General features: G+C 39.9%; 2 protein-coding genes across 2 annotated transcripts in view; both read left to right on the top strand.

Moving 5' to 3' along the window:
- The window catches only part of LOC308666662 (protocadherin alpha-5-like), a gene marked incomplete at its 5' end in the record, with an annotated part of 153,128 nt that overhangs the window by 96,618 nt on the left and 38,631 nt on the right, over positions 1-17,879 (top strand). The gene's annotated exons all lie outside the window — the stretch shown is intronic.
- LOC308665515 (protocadherin alpha-C2-like) overlaps positions 1-17,879 on the top strand; it is a gene marked incomplete at both ends in the record, with an annotated part of 30,813 nt that overhangs the window by 10,414 nt on the left and 2,520 nt on the right. The window contains one exon of the mRNA XM_081323576.1: positions 15,222-16,474. Coding sequence (XP_081179702.1) covers positions 15,222-16,474 — 1,253 coding nt within the window. The remainder of the gene's footprint in view (positions 1-15,221; positions 16,475-17,879) is intronic.

The raw sequence follows: 17,879 nt of genomic DNA, 5'->3' as shown, positions 1-17,879 counted from the left end.
ATGATTCCTCCCAATGAGAAGTTGAGATCTAGAGCAGAGACACAATGGAAGGTTAATGACAAATAACTACTGAAATTAATATATACATATACATATACATATACATATGTATATGTATATGTGTATATATATGCCGGCCACATACATACACACACACACACACACACACACACACACACACACATATGATAAGGGACGCGGTGGCTCAGTGGGTTAGGACACTGAGCTTGTTGATCAGAAGGTCGGCAGTTTGGCGGGTCAAATCCCGAGTGCCGCGTAGCAGAGTGAGCGCCTGTTACTCGTCCCAGTTTCTGCCAACCTAGCAGTTCGGAAGCATGTAAAAATGCAAGTAGAAAAATAGGGACCACTCTGTTGGGAAGGTAACAGCATTCCGTGCACCTTTGGCGTCTACTCATGCCGGCCACATGACCACGGAGATGTCCTCGGACAAGCTCTTTGGCTTTGAAACGGAGATGAGCACCGGCCCCTAGAGTTGGAAATGACTAGCACGCATGTGCTGGGGAACCTTTACCTTTACATACACGCGCGTACACACACACACACACACACACACACACGCACACACATATACATATACATAGAATCATAGAATCACGGAGCTGGAAGGGACCTCGAAAGTATTCTAGTCCAAGCCCCTTATAAAACTTAATTTATATTCAATCCCCTACTAAGTTTTTTTAAAAAACACAATTAGCTTCCATTCTATCAAATGCTGTAATAATGTCTAAAGAAGCTAGTGGAGTATATTTCCAGAGAAATACTAATAAACAGGACATTTCAATGTGTCAATGTTTTTAAGAACATGGCCATGTCCTATGAAAAATTGAAATAATGTTGACATTTTTCATCACTTTAACATCAAAGAGGAGGCTATTTTAAATTGTACAATTTAATTAAAATTAAATTGACATCCTTGAGAAATGTAGTGGGTTTTCAAGGCAATCAGAGAGGCGGAAAAAATCTTCCTGTTTAGATGAATGGCATTTTCTGATAGTAAAATGTTAGAAAATTTGGCCCCTTGGGTGAAATTTGATTTATCTGTGGGAACTGAACCCAAAGTGAGTAATAAGTTGCCATCCTTGCAGAGTATTAATGGTGAACGTCTTGAATGCTTAGAGAGAAAGTTTTCAAAATGCTTTTAAGTATTTAAAAGGCATCAATTCAGATGGAATCCTAACCTCAGTGGCCACACTTTTGGTCCTTAGAGTCCCACTGAACTAAATAGGTTTATGTACATATAAAACAGAAGTTTTCACGCATACATGAAAATAGTGGACATTAAATTGTATTAAAAACAAAGAGAAGTTAAATACCTTACTTTGTGTTTAAATCCCAGTATTTTTCAATACAACTAGAGATAGGAAAGGCATAAACTTAATAAATAAATGTCTGCCCTTTGCTTAGACAGTCTGGTTGACTGCAGACACGAGTTCCATCTTTTATTGGTTGGCTGATATGGGGAAAACCCAATCCTAGCCAGTTCCATGCCAGGCTTTCCTTGCCACTCTTCTTGGCCAAGCAACAGAAAGGCAAATCTGAGGCTTAGCTGTAGTGTGTGCACACACTAGATTGGACTGGACCTCATTGGACTATGCACTTCTGCAATGCTACACAGTTTAGGTTTTGATTGATTATTACACTAAAAAATAATTTTGTTTCTTTAGAAATGTTATCTAATAATATTTAGATTATTTATCTAGAAATGTTATCTAAATGTCATGAAAGCCTTTCAATAATGACATTTGGCTTCCATGAATTATAAAGCTATAATAGAACTGAAGATCAGTCAGAAAGAGTTTCTATTTCTATTATAAACAATATAAAATATTTCACTAGGAAATGTGCAGTCTTTAATTAGTAATTTGCTTGTTCTCCAGTTATCAGTTTGTATATGTACTTAGATCAGTAAGCTCATTTCTGAATTGCTCTGAGATTATAATATTGTTATTAAATATTGTTAATTGTTTTTATTATTATATTTATTATTGAATTTATAAATTGGTTCAGTCAAGGTGACTGTAAGCAGTATGCAAAAGTAGCAAAGCAACAGTCATAGCCTATGGAAGTAGTAACTATAAAATATAATAATGTACCGTAAATAAATATATGTCTGTAAAGCTTTCTGGAAGGCCACAGAGTGGGAGTTACTCTCGCAATGGGGGTAAGCTGAGCTTGTCAATCAGAAGGTCAGCAGTTTGGTGGGTCGAATCCCGCATGCCGCGTAACAGAGTGAGCGCCTGTTACTCCTCCCAGCTTCTGCCAACCTAGCAGTTCGAAAGCACATAAAAATGCAAGTAGAAAAATAGGGACCACTATGGTGGGAAGGTAACAGCGTTCCTTCCAGAGACATCCTCGGACAAGTGCTGGCTCTTTGGCTTTGAAACGGAGATGAGCACCGGCCCCTAGAGTTGGAAACGACTAGCACGCATGTGCGGGGGAACCTTTACTTTACCTTTAAAGCTTTCTGGAAGGCCACAGAGTGGGAGTTATTCTCGCAATGGGGGTAAGCTATTCCAGAGGAGAGAATACCCAATTTTGAACCCAGGTGGGGATTTTCAGTAGGCACTTAGATTTTTCACACAGACTGTGAGGTAGGCATACTGAGAGACAGTGGCTGGACCACAGTCAGTCACGATCATGCATGGCTCTTGACATACTTGGACAAAAGCTGATGCTGCCCTCAAGGCAGTGGTTTTAATCATCTGATTTATTTGCATTAACTATCTTATTTTGAATTCTGAACTGAAAGGTAGTAGAGCTCTGCAAAATAGACTGACTCACTTTGCAACTAAATCATCAGCTCAGAAAATAGCCAGACCTATCTTGTGTCAGTCCAGAGGTTTATATTGGCCATCCAAATCTGGTCCTGTTTTTGAAATTATTCAGAAAAACTGGCACTCTATCCTTCAGTTAGCAAACATGGGCCAAATAAAAAGATGTCTGTCTATTTTGTCTAATGTTGCAGGAAAGTTGGATTATTTACTGTTTTAGCCAATGACAGCATTTGACTGCTCTTGCTGGGGCTTGTATGTTTTTATGCAGAATAGGGTCAAGTCTGTTTCATTCTTGGATAGAAAACTGTCAGGAAGTCCCAGGGTTGTAGGCTAGGTGGAAAGTCAAAAAAACCCCAAAACATTTGAGAATAAGTTGTTTGCAACAAACCATTTCTTTCTTGTTGCCAAGAAAACTGTGCAGATGTGTCCATGAAATCACCAGCAGCAAGGCTCAATTCAAAGAACAGTTTATATTTTTATCATTTAGATCATCACCAGATAAATGTATAATTTCAGCTATCCTAAGGGGTTTTGAATGTCATTCCTTACAATCCGGTTTATGAATGCTCTACCTCCATAGTCTTTTTTGCCTGTTGCTAACAGGAGATGAAATCTGCAAGAAATATTTTTATGTAAGGTATTTAGGAGAGTGGAAAAGTTCCAGGTTGTATAGAAATCAAGGCAGGGATTTAAAACAGCCATCATAACTGATGCTTGCTCAGATTATTGTTATACTACCCTCAGTAATCCTTCTGCCAATGACAGACAAAAGAAGGGTATGGGAAGCTAGAGGGAAGTTGCATAAAGAAGCCAGTTGAAAAAGAAAAAATGTAAAAATGGGAATGAGAATAAGGAAATAACAAAACACAGTTTTCATAAGAGAGAACACAAATTCATTCACTATCTGAGCAATCACTAAATGGTGTTTTTACTCCCTTTTTGTCAAATGGCATGACAACCTTCCAGCAAACTGAGCCCTTTAACTTTATTATTGGTCAAAGATGAAGCTCTGAGGAGCATTTTAAGCAGATATGTACCAAATTCAGATATAAAGTCCCAGTTATCACAGTTGTTTCCAACCCAGCAGGAACTGTGCCATGTGTTGTAATTACGGATCTCTATCCTTGATAAAGATGAATGCTAATTTATTTTATGTATATTACAGTTATTTGATATAGATCACAGACTGAATCTGATCTGCCTCATTGACAATTCCAATGCTTCTTGGATTTGCATTGAATCTATTGTTTGAATTGTTTGGTTCTGATACCACTTCTGCGTTGGAGTAAATGTTGTATTGAAAGACATGCACCAGCTGTGTTTGGAGTTTATTAAGATATCAAAAGGGACGCGGTGGCTCAGTGGGTTAGGATGCTCAACTTGTCGATCAGAAGGTCAGCAGTTTGGTGGGTCGAATCCCGAGTGCCGCGTAACAGAGTGAGCGCCTGTTACTCGTCCCAGCTTCTGCCAACCTAGCAGTTCGAAAGCACGTAAAAATGCAAGTAGAAAAATAGGGACCACTACGGTGGGAAGGTAACAGCGTTCCGTGCGCCTTTGGCTTCTAGTCATGCCGGCCACATGACCACGGAGACGTCCTCGGACAAACGCTGGCTCTTCGGCTTTGAAATGGAGATGAGCACCGGCCCCTAGAGTCGGAAACGACTAGCACGCATGTGCGGGGGAACCTTTACCTTTACCTTTTAAGATATCAAAAAGGACAGCTCTTTTCAGCACTAATCAACACTTCATTGTTTCAGGTCACATATAGATTTATCCTTCTTGATACTACTACTGGTCAAAAATAGTATTATCAAGAAGAAATTTATATCTGACCTGAAGCAATGGACTGTTGTTGCATATGGCTTGTCAATATTAGTATTAGTGCTTTTGTTTGCTTTTTATTTAACAAAGAGGCACCCAAAAAATCTGTGAGCATTTTTTTTTAGTTCTTAAACTTAAATTTTCAAACTTCTGAAATTTCTTACCCACATTTCTATCCTGTAATTTCCGTTAAGTCAGAATAGAGCTGGGAGGGACCTTGGAGGTCTTCTAGTAGTTCAATCCCTCCCTACCATTTCAGATAGATGGCTATCCAGTCTCTTCTTTTTATTTAGTTTTATTCATTTATAGCATAAAATGTGAAAATGCAAAAGCAAATAGCAAGGGACAACAGTAGAAACAAGGGAAAACAAAAAAGGTGTGAAGAAAGGGAGCGGAAGAAACAAAAAGCATTGACCTCCGACTCTCTCTGTTGCAGTAAAATCAGACATTAAAATCAAATCTCAACTATTTACATTTCTGTAGTAGTATGCACTAGCCATTTCTGTATCGGCAAATCAGTCTAATCGGTAAAACCCAAAATCATGGTATCATTTTTTTTACACCTTAGGCACAAAGCCCAGAAACAATTTCCAAGTAGAAACAAAGGTACTTATTTATTTATTTATTTATTTTATTGGATTTGTATACCGCCCTATTCCCATAGGACTCAGGGCGGTTTACAGGGCAGTTAAAACCATGAATACAAAAAAAAAACAATTAAAACAAATTAAATTCAAGCCCCAAGAGTAAATCTAAAACCCAGTTAAATTAACAACCCCACAGTCTGGACCAAACAGATCGAAGAGCCAAGTTTTCAGGTCCCGGCGAAATGAGCGAAGGTCGGGGGCAGTCCTACGTTCTGTGGGTGGTTGGTTCCATAGGGCAGGCGCACCCACAGAGAACGCCCTTCCCCTGGGAATAACCCGCCGGCATTCATTAACCGGCGGTACCCTGAGAAGGCCCTCCCTGAGGGGGCGCACAGGACGATGGGAAGATGATGCCGGCAGCAGGTGTTCCCTTAGATAGTCCGGACCCAAGCCATTTAGGGCTTTATGTCCTTTTCTTTTATCAGCACAGTCAATTTGGCCATCTCTGCTAATTCCATCAGCTTTCGTAGCCATTCGTCAATGGTAGGAATCGAGGTATCCTTCCACTTTTGTGCATACAGCAGTCTTGCTGCCGTCACTATATATAAAATCAGAGTTCCAATTTTCCCCCCCAGTTCTTTCCATTAGGCTCAGAAGGAAAGTTTCTGGTTTAATCTTTTATGTTCATTTTAAGAATTTTCTCCATTAATATATGAATCCTACTCCAATATTTCTTTGCCTTATCACATGTCCATCATAAATGATAAAAAGTCCCTTCTTTACGTTTACATTTCCAACATTCGTTTGAAATACTTTTATACATTATAGATAACTTATCTGGTGTTAAAAACCAGTAATACATCATTTTGTAAATTTTTCTTTTAGGTTATAATTTAATGTGATTTGATTTTAAGCCTCTTGTCCACATATTTTCCCATTGTTCAAACATCAAATTATACCCAAAATTCTTTCCCCACTGGATCATACCATGTTTTACATGTTCATTTTCCAAATTCAGTTTTAATAACGTTTTATAGACCTTGGCAATTATATGATCATCACTACCACAGAGTAGGATTTGGCTGTCCAGTCTCTTCTTAAAACCCTCCAGTGATGAAGTACCTACCACTTATGAAGGCAAGCTTTTCTATTGGTTAATTGTTAGGGTTAGGGTTAGGAAGTTTCTCCATAATTCCAGGTTGCTTCTCTCCTTGATTAGTTTCCATCCATTGCTTCTTGTCTTGCTTTCTGATGCATTGAAAATAATTAACCTCCTCTTCTTTGTGGCAGTCCCTCAAATACTGAAATACTGCTATTACATCATCCCTAATCCTTTTCTCTAGACTGGCCATAGCCAATTCCTGGAACCGTTTTTGTCTCCAGGCCCTTAATCATCTTAGTTGTTCTTCTTTGCACTTTTTCCAAACTCTCAATATCTTTTTTGTAATGTGGTGACCAAACTGGATGCAGTATTCCAGGTGTGGTTTTACTAAGGATTTATAAAATGGTACTAATGCTTCATGTGATTTTGACTCTATGCCTCTGTTTATTATTTATTATTTATTTTATTTATTAATTTGGTTTATATACCGCCCTATTCTCGAAGGACTCATGGCGGTTTACAGGGCAGAATTTAAAAACAATACAATACAATATAAAATTAAAATAAAATTACCAAATTAAGTATAGCCCCAAAAAGTCAAAATCACAATTTAAAATCATTAAAACCCCTCAGTCCAGGCCAGATAGCTCAAAGAGCCAGGTTTTTAGGTCCCGGCGAAACGAACAAAGGTCGGGGGCAGTCCGAAGTTCCGTTGGCAGTTGATTCCATAGGACAGGCGCGCCCACAGAGAACGCCCTCCCCCTGGGGATCACCCGCCGGCAATCCTTGACCGGCGGTACCCTGAGGAGGCCCTCCCTGTGGGAGCGCACAGGACGATGGGAAATTGACACTGGCAGCAGGTGCTCCCTCAGATAATCCGGGCCCATGCCATTTAGGGATTTATAGGTCATCACCAGCACCTTGAATCTCACCCGGAGGGCAACTGGAAGCCAATGCAGCTCGCGGAGAAGAGGTGTTACATGGGAGTATCGGGAGACTCCCATTACAACTCGCGCGGCTGCATTCTGCACCAGCTGAGTGGTCCTCAAGGGCAGCCCCATGTAGAGAGCATTGCAGTAGCGTATTAGTTTTTTTGGCTGCTGGCTCATGTTTAAGTGATCATCCACTAGGACTCCAAGGTCCCTCTCAGAAAGCTACTTTTTTTTTAGCTAGGTTTTGCCTAATATATACTTGTACCTTTAGTTTTTCCTGCCCAGGTGTAAAACCTTGCTTTTCTCCACATTAAATTTCATGTTGTTAGATAGGGCCCATTGCTCAAGACTGCCAAGATTTTTTTTTGGATCCTGAACTTGTCTTCTGGGCTGTTGGCTATTCCTGCCAGCTTAGTGTCACCTGCAAATTTGATGAGTTCCCCTTCTATTCCCTCATCTAAGTCATTTATGAAGATATTGAAGAGTAGTGGGCCTAGGACGGATCCTTGTGGTACCCCACTGCTTACTTCCCTCCATGTGGATGTAGTATCATTGAGGATACTTGTTGAGTACGGATTGTCAGCCAGTTACAAATCCATCTGATGGTGATACTGTCTATCCCACATTTTTCTAGCTTAGCAAGAAGTAGGTTGTGATCTACTTTGTCAAATGCCTTGTTGAAGTCTAAATATACTATGTCCACAGCATTTTGCTGGTGTGATAATTAGGTCACTTTGTCAGAGAATGAAATAACATTGGTTTGCATGATCTGTTTTTCAACAAACCCATGCTGGCTACTAGTTATAACTTTGTTTCTAATTGTTCACAGATCTGCTTTTTGATTATTTTTTTCCAGCATCTTCCCAAGTATTGATGTTAAGCTGATTGGTCTGTAGTTTCCTGAATCTCTTCTTCTTCTTCTTTTTTTTTTTTTTTTTGAAGATGGGAACCACATCAGCTTTTCCTCCAAACCTCTGGTAGTTCCCTGGTGCTCCAGGATTTTTTAAAGATATGGTAAAATGGTTCTGTGATAACATCTGCCAGCTCCTTCAGAACTCTGGGATGTAATCTGTCAGGTCCTGGTGGTTTATATTCATCAAGATCAGACAGGTGTTCTCTTATCATTTTCTTGTTTATTTTAATTTTCATTTTTAGTCTGTCTTGTCCAGTTATGTTTTTGGTTGGGCTACAGTTTCTTTTTGCATGAAGACTGATGCAAAGAATGAGTTAAGTAGCTCTGCTTTCTCCCTACTGCCTGTTATTTCCTTGCCATTTTCTCTCTTTAGTGGATCGACTATTAATTTTGATGTAATACTCTACTAAAAATACTATTGTATATATACATTTTTCTGTTGCATATGTATGAAGGAACTGGTCAGTCTTAATCTCTCAGAAGTGCTTTTTATCTTTGTCAATTTTATCCCATTATTTCAAAAAAGTGGAACTCCCACTTTTGTAGTTTTGTTTGTAGTTTTCCCTGTCACTGAGTAGTATGAATACTGCTTTGAATTGGTCCCCAAATCAAAACTGTCATCTTATAGATTCAGTCCAAATTATAACATTTTTTTTCCAAATTTCAAAACTGGGCCCAAAGTAAATGTGGTGCTCAATATTCACTCCTAAAATGAAGAACATGCTGTGATACTAGATCAAAAATTATAAAAAGGGATATGAAACAAACGTATCATCTACCATGCTGAGCTGGCAACTAAAAGTTATCTCCTAAACAACAATGATATATTTCTAGAAATTTTTAACATTCCCTTTATTCTAAGCATGTGAAGGAAAGGAACTTCCAATACTTTCAAAAGCAACAGTTTGGTCACATGAACTTAACTGCAGAGAAGACAGTGTAAATTCTAGGCTGTGTTGAAAGATAGTGATGGAATTATATGACTCTCACGTTATGTAAGATTGATTCTTGAAAAATGGTTAAGCAATATTTGGCGACTTGGGATGTTTTACATTTGTAAATTTACATTTGTAAATAAACAGTACGTTTATTTGTAAGATTCTACTGGTGCTTTTTGACTAGGAGAATTAACTGTTTTCCATAATGAACAACCCTATCATGTCTCAAGACTGAAATTACTATTGCCAGGGCTTTTTTTCTCATAGAACGCTCAGAACGGAGTTCCGGCACCTTTTTTGGATGGAACCTAGGGTAGGCAAGGCAGGTTGTATAACATGTGTGAGTTCCGGCACCTTTTTATTTTACAGAAAAAGCACTGACTATTGCCTTCTGTACTTACTTTCAATAAGCTTAGTCATGTTTTATCCTTAATGCAGCCAGAAAATGAATGTAAAGCACCACATGACCTGAACAAGATATGTGAGAAAGCGGTTGAAGAAAGGAACAGTAAGACAGTAGGGCTTAGTGATAGCCTATCTTCTCCTTCAAATGCTTTTTAGTGCAGCATCGCAATCAATGACAGGCTTAGATTTTATCAACTCAGATTCTATTGCCTGTAACTGAAACCTTAATTTATAGTTAGAGGTTAAGCTAAACCTTATATATGCTGAACATGAAGGTTGATAAATGTAAGGACAAGAGCATGGAATTTCCATTATTATAACTATGATAATGGATTTCCCAGAATGAATAATTTACATTGTGGCTGTAGTGATTTTTTTCAAGTTGGCTGCAACTCTAATAACTAAATATGAGATATGAGGTAAAAAATAAGGAGATTAAGAGATTAGTGCTATGAGCAATTTAAGAGGAAAGAATTGAGATCAGATATTTTGAGAACATTTTTTTGATGCAAGGAATCTATAGTGCTAGTATAAGAAACTTAATTTTAGCTCCAAAGTTAATTTGTGCTGCTTAATATGGCTGGACCTTGTATCCTACAATAAGTTCTTAAATACAATCTTAATGAAGACCATTATTATTTACAACATTTTGAGACTGTTTAGATTCATGGGGAAACAGACTTTTCCTCAATTTTTTTATGAAGTGTAAACCTTTGTTTCAGCTATATGTAGAAAGGAACTTGGAAAATAATGTCTTGGAAACAAATAATATAGTAATAAAATAAAAAATACAACAAAGAAAGGAAGAAAATTGCCAAGGAAAAGCTAATATATTTCTTATTCTATTTCCTAAGTGGAAGAGCATTTCTGTGTGTTTTTATCTAACAGTACCTTTTTAAGATAGGCACAGATACTGTATACCACCATAGCAGGAACTGGGTCACAAAATGTGCAATATTACTCCTTGTATTACATAGTACATGCCCAAGAATTGCTTCTTCACAAGGTCCTTCTCATTTCTGATAAAGTTCACATAGAGAAAAAGAGAAAATAGTCATGTGCATTATGGGAGCTAAGATAGCTATAAATATAATGTTGTTTTAGAAAAAAATATTCATTGATTATTGATATTTTTAATGACATTGTAAATCATATATGGTTTTAAAAATGTTATTTATACAAATTACATGGTTGCTACATGTAATGAATATATTTGAACTGCATTATTCTCAATATCGGTTGAAGGAAATTTGGATGGGAGAAAACTGTTATGATACTTTGTTGGCCACTACAGAGTGGATACAAAATGCTGGACTAAATAATTTCAGTTTGAGTTATTAAAGCATAGGGCCCATAACTGGCAAAATACTTTGGGAGGAATCTAAACCATGCACAATAGAGTTAATTTATAAATAATAAATTATAAATAAATAATTACTGATCTACACTTTATTTCCAATCAACCATATGGATTGAAAATTTCTGGAAGACATGTTATTTTGCTGACTCACACTCTGTGATCAACAGGATCAGTTCAAGGATCTTTTTACAGTAGAACTATGAAATTCAGAAATCCACTGTCCTTGGTCTGTACATTTGAATTTGATTTCCTAAATGAAGAAAGTTACATTTTTTTTATTAAAATCTAATTCTGTTATATTCAGTCCCTTTCTCTAATTCCACTGCTTTCCATTTTATTTCTAATTTCCAAGATGTCAGTTACTCCAACCAGCACAAACTATGAAGATTTTTGTATCACCTGCAGGATTAATATGCCCCACTCTATCTCTTTATCCAAACCAAATAAAAATATGGAAAAGTCTTTAAATGATCATGGAAAAGTTAGAATGGTGGTAGAAAACAATTTTGCATATTTATCTTTCATAGATTTCAGGAATATTAAGGGTGTGAATGAGATGCGGGGGGGGGGATAGCAAAGCAGGCAAACCTGGAACGTTCAGTTTGAATATTTTTGCATTCTGACAGAATACAAATCTCAAACACTTTGAGGCTTCTGCCAGAGGGACCAAAGAGAATTTGGAGGACCCAGATTGTTGGGGGCAATTAAGCTGACTTTGTAATAATGCCGCTTGGGGTGGTGGTGAAAGCCCTAATAAGCAGGCATATACATAGAATGAAGGCTACTGCTAAGCTTGTAAGCCGCCCTGAGTCTTCGGAGAAGGGCGAGATATAAATGGAATTTAAATAAATTTAAATAAATAAATAAAAAATAATCCCACTTAATTTTTCAATCTCTGACCATAAAATAGGTGATGTGGTAATTCAAGTAAAGAAAAATTGGCTCAAGGAATGATGGTTTTTATTTAAAAAAATATATTCACAATCTTCACAATGGATTTTACAAGGGAAGGGAAAAGTCCAGTAGATGTTATTTTGTAGTAACTGCACAGATAGCCACAGAAGAGAGCTCGGCAGATTGTATGCAACAGAAATGGAGTCACTTCAACACAGTCCATGAATACTGCAGCTGTAAATCATAAGGTATACTTCTCTAGCTATTGGCTTGAGATTGTATGTTTGTTTGTTTCCTAATAACACTGGACTGCCTTTCTGCAGAGGGCAACAAACAGAAAGAAAGCAACATAAGTTTTTACATGCAGTTATTCATCCAAAAGCTCGACAGTATTAATGTACACAGTGCATATCTGTGCGTTTTGGCAAATTCAGAACAAGCAAAATGAAAGGGTTTTTATGTTAGCCACCATAAAGTTCAGTCAAGAGCTTTGTAGCCAAAACAACATACAGATGTGCATCCTCCTACCTGTCTGTCTACCTCCCTGAATATGAGGCGTAACTGATAGCAAAGTTATACCACAACTCTCATTTCTCCATAACAGTACTAATAAAACCTATGCCTTCTTTTTTATTGGCTAATATCCTCTCCTAAGTCACAGGGTTAGGGAAATGAAATGAAAACAAATTGAGAGACACCAGCATGGCTCAACAATTCCCATTTTGTCCTGATGCTGGAACAAAACTTCAGTGGACTTAGAAGCACCATTCTGACTAGTCTTGACTTCAAAGCACTCAAAATGTTTCTCAGATTCTCAAATGATTATCTAGTGAATGTTCTAGTGAACATTCTCTCTCTTACAGTGTTCTGTAGAAAGGATGTAAGACTCTTGAATTGCCTGGAACAGATTGGGGTGACGATGGTGCGCACAGTATGTCCTTCGTGGAATTTATTTATTTATTTAAAGCTTTAAACAAATCAACAGAAAGTTATTTTAAATACCAGTATTTCAGTACTTTTTCTTTTTTATGGCTTTGATGCTCCCTTTTTCTATGTGTAAGTCTCTGTTTAATGCATATTTTATTTCTCTGTTAGATTTATATCCCGGCTTTTATTCCGGAGCTCAAAGCTTCTCCTATTTTTCTCCCCAATAACCCTGTGAAATGTTGGACTTGAGAGAGTGCCTGGCCCAAAGCCGAGACTGGGCTGGGACTGGATTTCCCTATACTAGCCCAGTACCTTAACTGTTAAATATCGTCAGTCAGATATAAAATATTACGGGGTTTTTTTGCTTTAGTATTGGTATCTTAATGCAGGATAGAAAGAACGTGTACTAACCGAATCCCAAATTTGGAGTCGGGTGTGGAAGAAGAAATGTTTGAAGATCGGGAATCGCCCCGCCCGAAATTGCACTTTTAAGTTGCTAGAGGGGTCTTCAAACTTGGCCCTTTTATGACTTGTGGACTTCAACTCCCAGAATTCCTCAGCCAGCTTTTCTGGCTGAGGAATTCTGGGAGTTGAAGTCCACAAGTCATAAAAGGGCCAAGTTTGAAGACCCTAGAGGGGGGCTTTCGCAGATTGGTTCGCGGTCCGGGGCAGGGAGTTGCTAGGGCTCTTGGTAGGCAAGGATTCCGCTTCAGCTCTTGGGTGTTTGTAACTTAAAAGCTTCCCGGGACCGAGGCTAGGAATAATTTGGCCTGCCAGGTGCAGTGAGCGGAGAGACAGCCTCTTACGGATCCCGTCCAATACTTTTTGAGAGGGAGGGAATGAGCGCGCCTCGCTAGCCTTCGCTCCTCACGTCTCGACTGCGCGTCGTCTGCCTGTCTGGACCGTCGCTCTCGGTTGCCTCCCGCCCGCCTCCAGGTCGCTGTTCCCAGACAAAGTGCTGAAACGGAGTCAGCCGAGCTGAGCGCGCCCCACCTCTCCGCTCTCTCCCGGTAAACCCAACGGTTAACAGCAACAGCAAAAGCACAAGCCAGCGACAGCGTCGCCCGCCGAGGAAGGAAGGAAGGAAACGGAGAGGCTCTTGCAGCTGCGGGCCAGACTGAGGACTGAGAGACATGGGCGGCCCAGAGCAGAGCGGCGTTAGCGGCGGCTTGGCGGCCACGCCAGGGGCTGCAGACGGCGCCCGGTAGCCGCTGATGTGCCCCTCTCGGGCAGCTGAGTGCGCCTTCCCAAGGAAGGGCCAAGCGGCTTCCCCGTTTCTGTAATGTCGTCGGGCTCCTGGTGCCGCTGTCGGGCGGAAACGCTTAGGCTTCTCCTGCTGCTGTTGCCGCCGCTGCTGAGCCTGGGACCCGCCGCCGGGCAGCTCATCTACCAGGTAAGGGAAGAGCTGCCGCGAGGCGCCGTGGTAGGCAAGGTAGGAGAAGACTTGGCCCTGGAGCCTCGACGTCTGGCGTCCCGAGGGGCCCGGCTGACCTCGGGAAGTGGGAAGCAGTACTTCTCTCTGGATCCGGCCCACGGACTCCTGGTGGTGAAGGAACGAATCGACCGGGAAGCCCTGTGTGAGTTCAGCGCTTCCTGCTTCCTTAGCTTGGAGTTGCTGGTCGAGCAGCCTGTACAAGTTCACGATGTAGAAGTGGAGGTGCTGGACATCAATGACAATGCCCCCAGGTTCCCCCGGCAGGAGTACCGCTTGGAGATCAGTGAATCTGTTGTGCCGGGGTCTCGCTTTCCTATCGAGAGCGCGCAAGATCCCGATGTGGGTTCCAACTCGGTGCAAAATTACCAGCTCACCCCCAGCGAGCACTTTGGGCTGGATCTGCGGGACTTGAAGCCTGGCAGCAAACTCTTGGAGCTGGTACTGCTTCAACCCTTGGACCGAGAACAGAGCACTCACCAGCAGCTGATGCTGGTCGCCTTGGATGGAGGCAATCCTGCCAAATCTGCCACTGCCCAAATCTCTGTGAGGGTCTTAGATGTCAATGACAACTGCCCAGAATTTGATCGTAGCATTTACGTGGTGACCCTGTTAGAAAACATTGACCCAGGTATGCTAGTTGTAAAACTGAAGGCCTTTGATCCAGATGAGAGCTCCAACGGTGACTTGCTGTATTCTTTTAGCACTTACACTCCACAGGAAGTGCGTCAACTGTTCACTGTGCATGCAGTGTCAGGAGAGGTGAGGGTCAATGGATCATTGGACTATGAGGAAAATACCTCCTATGAAATCTATGTGCAAGCCACAGATAAGGGCTCTGTTCCTATGACTGGTCACTGCAAGGTGCTAGTCAACATTGTGGATGCCAATGATAACGCCCCTGAAGTAGTGCTGACTTCCTTGTACAGCCCAGTCTCTGAGGATGCCCAGCTTGGAACTGTAGTAGCTGTGCTGAGTGTTACTGATTTGGATTCTGGCCTGAACAGTCAAGTCAGTTTAAACGTTCCTGCCAACCTTCCTTTTAAACTTCATTCTTTCAAAAATTCTTACACTCTTGTCACTGAGGAGTTCCTTGATCGTGAAAGGACTTCTAGTTACAACATTACAATCACTGCCACAGATGCTGGGACACCTCCACTCTCTTCCCATAAAGTCATTAAAGTAGATGTTTCTGATATCAATGACAACGCACCACAGTTTCAAGAACTCCCTTATTCTATTTATATACCTGAGAACAATGCTCCTGGATCTTCTCTGTGCACAACAAAGGCCACTGATCTTGATGCTTACGCAAATGCCTATATTTCCTACTCTTTGATAACAGGAGAAATTCAGGGGCAACCTGCGTCCTTCTATGTCTCCATTCAGTCTGAAACCGGCAACATTTATGCTGTCAGATCCTTTGACTATGAAACACTGAGAGAATTCCAGATTGTTGTGCAGGCTCAAGACGCAGGGATGCCATCTCTCAGCAGCACAGCCACTGTACACATCTATGTATTGGATCAAAACGATCATGTACCTCAAATTTTGTATCCCATCTCTATGAATAATTCAGCAGCCACAGAGATGATCCCTCACTCAGCCAATTCTGGATACTTAGTCACTAAAGTGATAGCCATTGATGGAGACTCGGGACAAAATGCATGGCTGTTTTTTCATCTAGCACAAACCCCTGTTCCAGACATCTTTAGAGTGGAGGTTCACAGTGGAGAAATTCGGACTACTCAAAAGCTGTGGGAGGCAACAGAGGCTATGTTCAACCTTACCATTATAGTGAGGGACAATGGAGAGCCACCCTTATCTTCCTCTGTGTCAATCATCGTTGTTGTGGTGGACAGGGCTTCCCAAATCATTCCTGACGCTGGAAGACACATTACAAGTTCCAGAAATTATTCTGAAATAACCCTTTATCTCATTGTGTCTCTGAGTGTTGTCTCTTTTATATTTCTCTTGACTGTTGTTGTCCTTGCTGTGATGAAGTGCCACAAAGACAGTTTGTATAGCGGCTCTTGTTGTGCAGGTTTCTGTGGGGCTTCTAAGGAAAGGTGCCCATTTGAAGCAGACAAGCAGACAAACAGCAGTGTTGCTACTGGGATGCTGCAACCCCATTTGGTTGAAGTGAGAGGCAGTGGGTCTCTCTCCAAGACTTACTGCTATAAAACCTGTGTGTCAGCCGGCTCAGGAAGTGACGCCTTCATGTTTTATAATCCAGGGGGGACCACAGGAATTAACCCTCATGCTGTGATGGCAGAGAGAAACATAATTGGAGAAAGTGGACTGAGCTCTCCAAACTTTATCATTTTTAAAAGTGATCTAATTGCTTCAAATGAGGTGAGGTTTAAAGGTATATATGTGATCTTTTCTTAATTAAATCAATTTCCTTTGAAACATAAAAAATGTGTGTTCAGGATTAATGAGTTGTGGGAAAATTGAAGAGTGAAAAAATTAAGATTTCCTTTCATCCTTTTGGTAAGCAAAATTTTGGCAGGCTTTAAATTTCTTCTAATAGGTTAGCTCAGACAAATGACTTTTCAGCAGTGCAAGGTTAGGTATAGGGAAAACAATGCAGGAACAGCCAGGCAATGAATATGCAGTATAATGAATCTACATTATAAACTATTTACCAGCAGAGCTTATTTCTAGGGAAATGTACACAGCTGTATAGCCTTAGTTATTTATTCCAAATTAGTTATTTATTCCAAATGCTGGGGTCTAGGTCATGGTAGGGACAGATTAGGCTTTGTGGTTATGTATTTTAATGATCCTGAGTTGTAATGTATTTATTCAACATGGTGCATATCGTTTTTCTTCTCTCGTCTTGCATCTTCCTTTCAAAGTTTACATATTTCAGCATCTGTGCTGGTGAGTGCTATGCCATATAGTAACTTGAAACTGCTATTGTGGTTTAATACCAATAGCCAGTCATTAATTGATCAAGCTTTTCTGTAGTGGTACACTGCTGAATTTAATTCTTGCCAATATATACTACACACTTTCTACAGCAGTTCCATTTTAAAGAGTCTTCTTCTGTTTCTCACGATACCGAACAGTAATGTTTGTTCATTACAGCTAGTATTGAATTCAGTGAATGCATGGAATGATTATCACTGATTTTAGGCTGAAGTCCTACAGCCACTTATTGGAATACAAGTGGCACTTTTGAAATATTTGGCACTTATGTTAAAACAGACTATAGGATTATAGCAATTAACTGTTTATAATTAATCAATTTAGAACCCATTCTTTTTAAACAGGCACATTGTAGTAGAAAATAAAGTCTATTCAATGTCAATGTTGTATATTATTGAACCAATAAAAGTAATGCAATTGAAACTTAGAAGTCTACGAAAAAGTAAGTTCATTGCTCACAACTCTTCAAACTAGATATTCTGTAATGAAATTATTTCATTGTGACACATTTTCTAAGAAACCTTTCCTTTTAAAAACAATTTACCCCCCTCCCCCAATCTATACTGAGAGACAGTTTGATGTAATGGTTAGGGCACCAGGCTAGAAACCAGGGGACTGAGTTCTAATTCTGCCTTAGGCATGGTTGGGAAATTTTGGGCCAGTCTCTCAGTCCATGACATCAGGCAACAAACTGGTTAATCAATTCCTCTCACAATCAATGGTTCAACACTTGTTGATCTGAAAAAAGTAGACATTGCACTTGCAGGAAAATGCTAGGAAGAAAAAAATCTATGCTGTGATAAATATTGTTTATAGTATTAGCATGGTTAATAGATTTT

The sequence above is a fragment of the Vipera berus genome, assembly GCF_964194415.1.
Source record: "Vipera berus genome assembly, chromosome: 3".
Taxonomy (NCBI): Eukaryota; Metazoa; Chordata; class Lepidosauria; order Squamata; family Viperidae; genus Vipera; species Vipera berus.
This window is presented reverse-complemented; position numbering and strand designations above follow the sequence as displayed.